The sequence below is a fragment of the Silene latifolia genome, chromosome Y (assembly GCF_048544455.1).
Source record: "Silene latifolia isolate original U9 population chromosome Y, ASM4854445v1, whole genome shotgun sequence".
In the NCBI taxonomy this organism is placed as follows: domain Eukaryota; kingdom Viridiplantae; phylum Streptophyta; class Magnoliopsida; order Caryophyllales; family Caryophyllaceae; genus Silene; species Silene latifolia.
The window spans coordinates 175,176,222-175,189,177 of record NC_133538.1 but is presented as its reverse complement, the minus strand read 5'-3'; the positions used below and the strand labels follow the sequence as shown (position 1 = coordinate 175,189,177).

The 12,956-nt window shown below is 38.4% G+C and overlaps 1 protein-coding gene across 1 annotated transcript; it reads right to left on the bottom strand.

Annotated features, from left to right (window-relative positions):
* Positions 1 to 954: 954 nt before the first annotated feature.
* LOC141634202 (cytochrome b561, DM13 and DOMON domain-containing protein At5g54830-like) lies at positions 955 to 4,292 on the bottom strand. The gene has a single exon (XM_074446455.1). It carries the CDS (start codon positions 3,932 to 3,934, stop codon positions 1,199 to 1,201), a length of 2,736 nt encoding a protein of 911 aa, XP_074302556.1. The 5' UTR covers positions 3,935 to 4,292; the 3' UTR covers positions 955 to 1,198.
* Positions 4,293 to 12,956: the final 8,664 nt, after the last annotated feature.

Sequence of the window (12,956 nt, the reverse complement as noted above, 5' to 3'; positions counted from 1 at the left end):
GTTTTTCGAGGCTAATATGATTGACACATTAACAATCAATACTCAAGTTTTGTGGAAAAAATTATTGCTTTTAAGGACTCTATTCTTCTTAAATCTTTTCTAAAAATCACTTTTATTTGGTGGATTTTGCGGCTATACAGAAATAAATTTATTTTTGGTAGATGTAAATAAAATTTCACAAGCAATTTTAAATTTACTTTTCTTATGGTACCTTTAATTATAAAGATTTAGATAACAAAGACACTAACCCTAAGCATGGGTCGCCTTGATGAAATAGTGGCATTGATAATATTGTTTGGCATAAGGCTAAGATCAATTTTGATGGTTCAAAATGAGATGATAAAAATGTAGCTCTAGGTTTCAGTATTAGTGATCATGATGGTAAAGTAATGTTATTAGGTGCTAAATCTTTCGGTCAACTTAGTGTTCTTTTAAATCCGAAACTCTTGCTCTTAGAGAAAGCATACTCGCAGCTAAAACTTTGGATTTTAACCTTTTAGCTGTGGAAGGTGATACTCTTTGTGTTATTAACTCTATTCGTGAGACGTGGAAGGTTCCTTTAAAAATTTCTTCTTTAATCACTGATATTATGGTAGAACTTTCTTCTTTCACGCACGGGAAGTTTAATCTCATTATTTTCGGGAGGGCAATAAAGTAGTTGACTTAATGGCCAATTTGGGTCATTCATATCCTTCTTCGATGTGGGTTGAAAGTAATTGGCTTTTACTCCTCCCTCATCGAAAAAGGCCAACAGTAGGCTGAGAAAACTGACTCCATCCTGAAGGTCAAAATCAATTTTTACTATGCAATCACATGTCAGTCGAAAGTACCAGGAATATACAATGTAATAATCTCAAGAGACTCTCCATCCCAAACACAAAAACTTGTAGCTTACAAGTTACAAATCTGTAAGAGAAGATTATAATGGTGGAGTGTAACTCCCAAGATGACAAGTTTTTGAAGAGCTATTAGGAGTGTGTATTCAACAAGTACAAAGTAGTAAGCACATCAAATACAAAGTAAAACTGGTATACACCACGAAAATTGAGATAGCGAACTCATTGTCCACTCCGAAACATGGAATTTCTATCTTCATCTATTCCCGAAAAGATTTTACTGACAGCTAAAAGAAGTTTGATACGAATTTAGTACAAGTACCATATGCACATGAAAATTTAGGTTCAAAAAGCAAACGGCATCATCGATTCAAAGGCTCCAGCTGAACTTCCATTCGTTCAGAAATGTAAGCCGCCTTCTCTGAGTACGTACCGTTAGGACTCAAGAGATCAGCCGAATCATCTTCTTCGTTACCAAGCACCCAATTACCTCTCCCGGAGCTTCTGTCACCAGTTTGCTTATCCCGGAACTCCAAGTATAATACCGTCACTCCACCTATCAAAAACCAGCAAATCAAAGCCCATGTAAGCCTTCTTACATCTTCTCCATATCGCTCTCCTAAATGCTTCATCCCTGTCAAAAGAGCAGCCATTCCTATGATGATTACACTTCTTCCAGCAATTACGTGTGAGTATTCCCATATTACCCTTCTCAAAGAAGGAGGCTCGCCACTAGCAGGTTCCTTTGGCCTTAGTAATGCATTAATCGGTTGAAAACAGGCTAGGGTTATAGCGGTCATTCCAAGCTTCACATGTAAAGATGTGACATACAAGCCTTTGAGCTCAGCCACCGCAAAGAGAAATCCAAGTAACACAATAACCAATCCTGAATATTGCAAATAGACATGGATTTTAAACCAACCATCACCTTTTAGGTGCTTTAGATACCTTGCAGCCATTACCCCACCAGGAAGTAGAATTCCCCATGCAAGGAACATCATAAACCCATGAACAGTTAATACCGGTCGTAAGTCTTGTTCAGTTTCAGCTGAACCATGTGTCAGCATGACCTTGACGTGTCGGCTACTATGAGCAAAATGCATGTTTTTCTCAGTCAAGTCATTGGACCATTTAGCACCCATAGCCCAGATAACCTTTAAAGGGGTACTCGGGTCTACGATATTTTTGCACTCAGGTTTCCCATCCTGGTCCTTGGTGCATAACGGCTTAAAGGGACGAGTAAACTCCATTGTAATGATACCATTTTCAGACTTACATCTCACATAAGTTAAATTTTCCTTTGTAGGATGAACATCTGCCGCACCTTTGCCGTCAATCCAATAAGTATCAACCCGTCCTTTCCAGTCATCATCAAACCAACCCACATATGCAAAACTATGGACCATTTCATTGCCGAAGCCAATGGCAAGATATCCACTTTTTTTCTCCCCTCGAGCTGCAAAAGATATCGAGTTATCAGACAATGTCCAAAAGAAGCTAACTTGCTGATCATCCAAAAGAACACTATTGTTATACATGTCTGATAAACCCCCATCTACCACTTGTACCTTCCAACCCATTTTCTGCTCAAATGCTGATTGATAAAAAAGTTGATCTGGTGTGTTTCTATGAGGTGTCCAAATCAACTCCTTTGGACTAGCTGGGACACCTTCATATTCAGCTCCACCAGCATATATAGTCTCAGAAATATTTCTGAGTGTCGCATTTCCACCTAATGCATCAGAAGTCATGTAAAATGCAACATCATGGCCAGCTTGGACAGAGAACTTCACCGTGACACCTCTTTCCACTCTCAAAAGAGGAGCCTCTTTCTTGTTAATATACAAAACCTTCGATGGATTCGGAGGGTTTGGGTAATGCACAGCTGGTCCAGAAGTAACAACAAGAGGAGTATTAGCATTTGCTATAACGAGTTCTTGATCTTCTTTGTCCTCCGCGTCAAGTGGCCCCGCACAATCATTTACCTTCTCAGATACATTCAATGAGAGATATCCATAGGTTTCAAACCGGGGCCCACCATGCTTTTGAGGCAAAGAATAAGGTCGGAGATAATCGGGAGGCTTGATTCTGCCCAATGCCCATATGACGGTCGCATTTGCAGTGTGATTAACAGGCACATCAGCTTTCAGGTCGTTTGCTTTCAGTGGCCGCTGGTATCGAACAAAAGAGACACCATCCTTACGATGCCCATAAACTAAATGGGTGTTGTTGACTGAATCTGAACCACTGTACAACGAATCAGGACACACACCACGAGCTACATCATTCTCATCAACCGAACACTCACTATAGTCACTAATATAGTAATCCCCGGCAAAAGGCATACCTTCCTCTGTAAACCCACTAACAGTGACATCAGCATGAAGCATATACCCTGACAATGAGTTGGGATTTGCCCAGCCAAATGCCATATAATTCTGAATCCCGGTAACCGCCTCCAACCCAATATCAATCTTGTTTTCCTCCTCCCTCAAAGTCCACCTCACCCTATAATTGGGCGACAATACCTTACAGTTCTCAAACATTGTAGGTTGTTCATAAGCCAATTTAGTTACATTACTACTCGGTTTACTACTACTACTACTGCTGCTGCTATTACCATCACTCCCTGGTGCAGGTGCCAGGGAGAGGGACGAATTTTCTAACCCTTCAGGAAGTAAAACGTGGCCAAAATCAGATGCGGTTGGCGAATCCCAAACCGCCACTACCCTAACCTGATCCCAACTTACATTACTCTTAAAATGAACAACAAAACTATCATTTTGATAAGTCTTGTTAAGCTTATCATCAGAAATAAGAAACCCATTAGTTAAATTAAGAAGATCATCACCAACAGCACCCCACCAATGAACATGATCAGAACCAGGGAGCATATCAAATTCACTAACCCTAAAAGAACAATTATCAATTATGGTTATAACTCCTCTTAATTGATGCTGAAGCATTACAAATTCGGAGCGAAACCCGGCTAAACCCGTATGATTTGAGCATTTAGTATTAGAAACAGCAGAAATAGATAGAATCCATAATTGCAAAACAATAAACCCTTGATATTGGAGGCATTTAACATATGCCATGGAAAGGGATGATCCAATTTAACAGATCTAAACACCCTTTCCCTTGTTCACAAATCTGATCAAAACCCTTTTCAATTCAACATTAATTATGCAAATTGAAACAAGGCGGATAGAAGAAACTCACCGATACATAAAACAAGATCAAACTTTGCGGAATAATTATGAAGAAATATAAATATTGTGGGGGAAATTAACGTTAAGAGTATTTGGAAAATTGGTATCTTAAGAGAGAAGGAAATATTGAATATTGAATAATGATGATTGTTGATTGATGATGATGATTGATGTTTCCGGTGGTTTGAGAGTTGGATCACTGCATGAATGTGAATGCGGAAATAAGAGAAAGGGTTAGAGAAAGTCAGCTTTGAATATACAATAGGTCTTGGTATAAACGGGTGGGGCAAACAGACGGGAACCTCTAATAAAATGGGTAGGGGGACAAGGTGGGGCACCTGCCGCACCTTCCATGTGCTTCCCATTCTATGGCAAATGGGTATTTTGTTAGGGAAAATGTTATCCGTCTATACGTATAGACGGATAGTGTCCGTCTATAACGAGAATTTGTGTTGAATATAAGGTCTTTTCTTTTGGACTGAAAGGGATCTGATCTGAATTGAACCGAACTTATAGGATCTGATCTGAACTGAACTGAACTGATAGGATCTGAACTGAACTTATACGATCTGAACTTTTCTGAACTTATAGGATTTGAACTGAACTAAACTTATTGGATCTGACTGAACTGAACTTATAGAATCTGAAATAAACTTACGTGATTTGAATTTAAATTAACTTAAATTAATTTAACTTAAATATTATTATTATTATTATTATTATTATTATTATTATTATTATTATTATTATTATTATTGTTAATGTTGTTATTTTTATTATTATTATTATTGTTGTTGTTGTTGTTGTAGTGGTTGTTGTTATTATATTATTATTACTAGTTGAAAAGCCCGTGTGATGCACGGGGCTTTCTTTAGGATTATCTGTAAAAATATATTTTTATGTTGATAGAAAAGTCGTACTATGTTGTCATTGATGGAAAAAAAATCGTGATTGGTATAGATGATAACCAATGAATTATTAGTGCTTTTAGCATAAAAGTTTTGCCATCAATTATTATAACATCAAGTGACATAGTTTAAGGGGTCGTTTGGTTCACAACCGGAATTGGAGTTCCAAGGAAGTACCAATTCACATGTTTTGCAATTCACATGAAATTGAGTAAATTTGTTTGGTTGGAATGTGGGAAGTGAATTCCATAGGAATTACCACTTACCTAGGGGGCTAGGTAAGCAACTTCCTCCATTATGGGTGAATTAGAGTTCCTATTGAACTTTAATTCATGGGATTTTGTGTAAACAAACAACCCACTTATTTTGCAAATCACGTTTAGAAGAGGTAACCAAACAACCCCTAAGTATGTCGCTAGCTTTTTCATTGTTACAGGTACAACCAGTTTTTAATTAAATACAAAACGCTTTCTTTAAAAACATGGTGGAGCTCACCAATATGAACCCTTAATAACGGAGACATATCTTTATGAGTTTTGCAAATTATCTTACAACTACGTAAAACTGAATGATGTTACAAAAAAAAAAACAGCAGGTATCATAACTATATATATTTAGTGCATTGAAAGAAAATGTTAGGATCTATTACAACATAATTTTACCTTGACTATTTACAATTAAGAGTATTTGCTCCTTATAGACATCTCGCAATATCTCTTATTCTATTACATAGAATGCACGGGCACCTAATAGTGTTATCTGTGACAACATCAGTTAGTAGTTTATGTCATTTTTTAAAATAGTTGGGTTACTGATGTGGGTGATGTCGTCGGGTCTCCCAATCAAACACATTTATATTTCTCAACAAACTATTAGTTAGTGGTAAGTCGAGGTCGATCCATGGGACGGTGTGCTTTGAGTTCTAAGTCTATCTATCTCGATTTATGCTAGTGTCACAATTGATGGGGTTTGTAGTTGTATTCTAAACTAATGAAAGTAACAAAGTAAAGCAAACAATAAACTAAGAAATGTAAACAAATGACTAAAAGCACTAGGATGTCATGGGGTCATAGGGGATTCATGGTGTTGATCATACAAACATGTTTCCTACTAGATGCAAGCAATTATTGTTGTGATGGATCGAGTTGGTTTATATCTTACAATCCTAGGAAGGTTTGGGTCCCGGAACCGAATCGATTAGATTGTACAACACCTACAAGTCGACTTAATCCTCCCTATCCAACTATATGCATGGTCTAATGAGACTCGAGTTGGTTTATGTCTTACAAGTCTCATTGAAAAGATAAGTGATGGTTGTAAATGTAAGGATTCATAGGCTTAGCATTTCATCAAACATAACATGTGCATAAGTTGAAATCACAACAAGCAAGCAAATTAATTATGGAAGCATATTAGATTAAGCATGAATCATTCCCCATGTTTATTTCCCCTAATTACCCATTAATCCTAGCTAAGTAACTACTCACTCATGATCAAGTTTAACATGTTAATAAGATTGTCAATCATACTAACAAAGCCAAACATGATGAACAAGTAAGAAAGATTAACAATAATTAAAACAAAGATTAAGAGAATTATACTTATGGAGATTCCAAAATAATAATGCAAAGAATAATAGAAGAACTTGATGATTGATGGAAGGTTGTCAATCTCCCAATAAACCCAATAATCTTCAATTACCCAAAAATAATAAACTTGAATTACACAATAATAGACTTGAACAATGATTGAGGAAAGATTAATGTGTAATTTGTGGAAAGATTAAAGAGTAATCTATTCTAATCTACTCCTAATCTAATCTAAAGAAGGATTGAATTAACCTAATGAAAACTTGATGGTTTCATTATTACAAATGGGGTATATATAGTGGGGATTAGGTGTAAGATTTAGGGTTAACTAAGGGCTTAAATGACGATTAAGTCCCTTGTTGAGGAAACGCCGGTATTTTTGGAAAGACTCCGGTCTCTAGGGAGACTCCGGTCTCTAGAAAAAGATGTGCATCCTTCCTTGAAGCTTGAAGAAGACGAAATGGGTCTGCTTGGGAATCCGGACGTCTTTAGCACGGGACGGGCGGATTTGGTGATTTCTGCCCGGGCGTCTTGTAGGGAAGACGAGCGTCTTCTGGAGGTTCTGCCCGGGCGTCTTGTGGGGAAGACGGGCGTCTTCTGTCTCGGGACGCGCGGATTGGCGAACAGCTTCTTTGTTTGAGCTCGGATTGTAAAACGGACGTCATTTTCTCATCCGGACTCCTATTGGAGTGATTCAAAAGCCTAGATCATTTTTTTTTCGACGCCGTTCCATCTAGCATATTTTCAGAGCCAAAGGAGCAACCCTTGGTTCGGTTTTCGAGCGATTTCTTCTTGTAATGCCTTCCCTCTCGTCATTCTTACTTCTAACCCTTTGATCCTTCTATATACACTTTATTCCTACATCTTTGGTCATCATTCTTGCTTCCTCTTCATACTAGTCCATCTAATATCATCAATAAGCTTCCAAATATGCACGAAAGGCGGGAATTTCCGCCTTATTATCTCCTTTTCTACAAAACATACGAAATGCGCTAGAAAAGCAAATAGGAAGATTTTGACGGATAAAATGGTCATAGAATGTTATAATAGTGTGCAAAATAGGCTCAATTAGGGGACTAAATGTGCGCAAATAATGATCATATCAAATATCCCCAAACCGAACCTTTACTCGTCCCGAGTAAAGAGGTGACAAAAACTAGACCTTTATTTAAACTATCCTGATAATATAACCGATATGAGACAATTAGCGAGTCTCACTCCGCCCCTTCAACTCACAACAAGACAACCATGAGGTAGGATGCCTTCTTGCAAGGCAAGGTGGGTTTTGCAAAAATGGCGACACATCCAAACATTAAAGCACACAAAACAAGTAATGGATGCATCTACAAAAGAATAGCCACTTTCCTCATCTAAGTGGCGGAAATTATTTACAAGGGAAGCAATTCAAGGGTACACACTCCTTCATAGATGCAATTTCTTCAAACTACTAAGCCTAGAAGGATACCAATAAATCACCTCCAAGTTGTGTCAAGATAGGGTACCTTTGTCCTCAATCGTTAAATGATTTTGTCAAGAGTAGAGTCCCTATGGTGTTAGAAACACTGGAGGATCGCGGAATTCCCCCTCTTGCCAAGACAAGAAGAAGGGTCGTCCCCTCTCTACCATGCATAAAAATGGATACGATGGATAAAAGGATCAATAGATATTTGAGTTTTACTTTGGGAGTTTGCTTTTGTTTTCCCCCCAATTTCTTGTGGCATATAACATTTGAGAACACTTTCTTGCCATTTCTTTTGATTTTTGGCTTTTCAAAACTTGACAACTTTTCAACTTTTTGCATTTTCCTTTTGAACATTTTCAAAGTCACCCCATATGTAGTGAGGGTGCCTTATATTTGAAGCTTTAGGGGTCTATTTTTTTCTCCTCTTTTCATTTGATGCATTTTTTTGCAAACTTTCTTTCACTTTTCATTTCATTGAACTCTAATTGATTTCTTTTTGTGCCCATTCCCTTTGATGACAAAAATGTGATAGAACATGGATGAATGATGGTTGAATGGTTTCAAGGGTCACCTTGGAATAAACGGTAGCCAAGGAGTTATCACACCACAAGGTACTTTTGACTAGGCCTTAATCCATGGGTCAAAGGATACTAGCATGACACATCCTAGGGTGTTTTACAAGTAATCTAACAAGCAAAATCTTAAGAAGAAAGAGCATCTACTAGGGCCTATATACACTTGTCAAGCTTCCCAAGTAGACGGTTTCACAAAATTTTTCTAACCATGCAAACTACATGCCATGATGCAACTAACATTTATACATCCTAATGCATATGCTTCTACCAACTAGTATGCCAAATAAGCTAAATGCAACTCCTAACAACACATAGATACAAAAACCGCAACAACAAAATACACCACATCCTCCTTGACATGTAAGCCCATCCTCCTCATATGAACAATGAAAAAGAAATGGAAGGGAAATAGAGATTAGAACGATCATACCAAGCGGTCTTCATTTTCCCTTGTTAATGCCTCAAATGTAGTGTTGTATCTATGTGAGAAGAGAACAAAAGCACAAGTATATACAATTCTACACTACTAAATTAAAGAATATGTTTTTAATATTTCAATTTTTCAAATTTTTATGGATTTTTGTTTTATGAAATTAAAAGACATATTTTTGTGGTTTTTCGAAATTTTTCAATTTTTATACATTTTGGAATATAAATTCCCATCCCCTACTTTATTTTGGACATTGTCCTCAATGTACATGTAGGAGTAGGAATGAAAAAGAAAGTACATGTTTTTGGATTTTTGAATAAATGCAATGATATGATATGAATGAATGCATGCTCTAACTAAATGCAATTCTATATGACATATATAACAAATGAATGCAATCTACATTACACTAAATGATGCATGATTTCTAGTAAACTATGGTCACCTATGATCAAACCTCCCCAAACCGATTTAAACACTATTTCTAGTGTAGAAATGAATAGGTTTGGCCATTAGTAACTATGCATGAATTCTAGTCTATATGCAACTATCTATATGAGTTATGTGAGATATATTACAATGCAAACTATACTATATGAACTAACTAATATAAATGCAATATGAAATATAATACAAATGCAAGCTAAATGTATATGTAAATAACTAAATGCAAGTGTAAATGTAATGCAAAGTGAAAGGAAAGGATATCTTACAAATGGTGGTTTGAGGGAGGACTCCACCAAACTCATTCCTTGTTGCCATGATTATTGATGTTGTCCATGTTGCTTAATGCTCTCAACAACCGGTCAAAGGCTTTTGAATGGGCTTCATATAAGCACAAATAGGAGATTGGCAATGTCAAAACGTAGTTTCGCCATCTTGGCTTGGAATAGAGCTTGCCGAACACTCTCCCATTTGTTTTGCCCTTGGCACTTGGCTTCTTACAATGCTTCAAACCAACAAGCCCATGATTCTTGTCAATACAAGGTATGAAGTATTGCCCATATTCATCCGGAAGCTTCCACTCTTTACCATCTCTTTCAAATTCTATGATGATAGAGCATTGATTCATCAATCCTTCATTAGTAGAAGGAGAGTTCTCATTTCTTTGATGAGGGGATAGTTGAAGGATAAGATATGGAGGAGTCAACTTCTCACCATTGAGGTCATTCATGCTTTCATTATCTTCACTTTCTTCTTGACCCTCCTTAGAACTTGAACCATTTCCAAAGAAAAGAGCTTCAATTTCTTCCAAACTATGATCAAAGATGCCAACATCATAGTTTTCCTCTTGGCCTCTCAATTCTCCAAAGATAGCAAGTTCAAATTCATCAACCTCTTCTTTCCAAGTTTTACCTTCACTCCCATAAGTGCCAAGGGAGCACACTTCCTCTACATGGATTATAGAGGGAAATTGTGGTGGGAGGTCTTCCTCATCATCATCATCATAGGTATCCCAAATTGGAGAAGCAAGGCTAGTGTGTGAGCTAGATTCATTAGACAATTTAGACAAAGTGCTTGTCTCATAATTGGCCTTCAACTCACATTCATCATTGCTCTCCACCCCAACTTCATCATGCTTCAATTCATCATCCACTCTTAGTCCATAATCAATCAAGCACTCTCCTTCCTCAAAAGTAACATCTTCATATTCACATCTATCATGAATGTTTGTAAAATTGGGTACAAGTTGGAATATGGGGTGTTCAATACTTATAAATTTAGGAGGTGGTGGGGTATTCACAAGAGTAGCTTCATAATGCCATCCAAATTCTTCTTCACCCTCATTATCTTCCCCTTCTTCTTCATTTAGCATTTGGGTGGCTTCCATTTGGGCAATTTGATTTGCCAACTTCTCACCATTAGTAACAATGATTTTGAGAACATTGTCCCTAGCTTGGCTCTCTTCTAGCATTTGCATGAAGAGATTTTGTTGGTCCCTTAACATTTGGAGAACCACACTTTGCATGTCAAGATTATACTCAATCTCTTGTTGTGGGTACATGGGAATTTGGTGGTATGGGTGTTCATTGTAGGATGACATTTGGCATTGATTGTAAAGTGGGTTTTGGGAGGGTGGTTGTTGTGGATGTTGGATGTGGGGGCGTTGGTAAGAAAAGTTGGGGTAGTGGTTAGGACTTTCATTGTATGAGTTGTAAGGTAGGGTTGTTTTAACTTGCTCCACAAACTCCCCATACCCATGGTAGTTATACTCAAAAGATTCACCACATACTCCATGTGCCAAGCCTTCGATCATCATCATAACTAGGACAAAGATATAACTACAAACAAGGAAACTACAAGAAAACGGTAAAAACAATCCTTGAGGAACAAGTTCCTCAAGGTTAAAGCAAAATCAAAATAGACAAACAAGCAAGAACTTAATCACATAGCACCATCCTCGGCAACGGCGCCATTTTGATGTGGGTGATGTCATCGGGTCTTCCAATCAAACACATTTATATTTCTCAACAAACTATTAGTTAGTGGTAAGTCGAGGTCGATCCATGGGACGGTGTGCTTTGGGTTCTAAGTCTATCTATCTAGATTTATGCTAGTGTCACAATTGATGGGGTTTGTAGTTGTATTCTAAACTAATGAAAGTAACAAAGTAAAGCAAACAATAAACTAAGAAATGTAAACAAATGACTAAAAGCACTAGGATGTCATGGGGTCATAGGGGATTCATGGTGTTGATCATACAAACATGTTTCCTACTAGATGCAAGCAATTATTGTTGTGATGGATCGAGTTGGTTTATATCTTACAATCCTAGGAAGGTTTGGGTCCCAGAGCCGAATCGATTAGATTGTACAACACCTACAAGTCGACTTAATCCTCCCTATCCAACTATATGCATGGTCTAATGAGACTCAAGTTGGTTTATGTCTTACAAGTCTCATTGAAAAGATAAGTGATGGTTGTAAATGGAAGGATTCATAAGCTTAGCTGTTCCGGGTATAGTTCCAGAGCAGATGTTTGATACCACTCGTAGCTAGTAGAATGATGTCCTTGCTGGAATCCTTCCTGCGGTCTCCTGAAACGATGAACAAACTGAGGGCTCGGCTTTGGCCGAGCGTACTCACTCCGACGCTCAAGTCAGTAAACTTAGAGAGGTAAGTTGTTGTTACTTGGCTAAGAGTGTATTGTAGAGAGATAAGGAAGATATTACCAGATGAATAGTGGTTATTAGGTCAATTTTTGGATCCTTTCCTCAATGAAGGTTGAGGAGTATTTATAGGCATTCACCTTTTGTCACGTAGTGGCCAGGTGGCCACGTGACAAAAGGTGAAAAGACCGTTGTACCCTCGGCCGATGGACCTGTGGCAGGCTCGCCGAGGGTCTTGGATATGAGTACGCGGATTTGGGTCTCGGCTGGCTAGTTGTCTGGCCGGGACCCAGGTGACAGGCCGATGGGATGCATCGGCTAGGACCCATCTAAGTCGTTGACTTTCTTTGTGGATACCCTTGACCTTGCTCAATATTGTTGATCGAGTCGGCGGTGCGAGAATATGCCCCATCAATTTGCCCCCAGCGTAGTCTATGCCGTGGCATGGGCTCCGGTGTATGTTGAGCGTATATTCTGCGCAAGTATTTTGCAAAAATTTCTGCGCCGGCCTCTTCTGGTGCATCGGCTTGATCATTCGTAGGTCTACCATATCCCCCCTCCACATGGATGCGTAAAGGGTATCCGATGTGGGAAAGAATGATGATGCCGGCCGAGACCAGGGCTGAGAGTGCCGGTTATTTCTGATTGTCCCCGGCAGGTGCTTCATGGCTTGGTCGATCATGTGGCCGGCGGGAGAGCAGGTGCCTAGGAATTCGGTGGGAGATGAACAGGAGAAGAGATGTGAATGGGCGTGTTGAATACGCTTGGTAATCGTAGCATTGATTGACGTTCAACCGTTGCAACGATTGACGTTCCATGGTTGCATGCCTGACAC

What these genes read in the sequence shown, in the direction of transcription:
- LOC141634202 (XM_074446455.1), bottom strand. Translation starts at nt 3,934, where the DNA reads ATGGCATATGTTAAATGCCTCCAATATCAAGGGTTTATTGTTTTGCAA.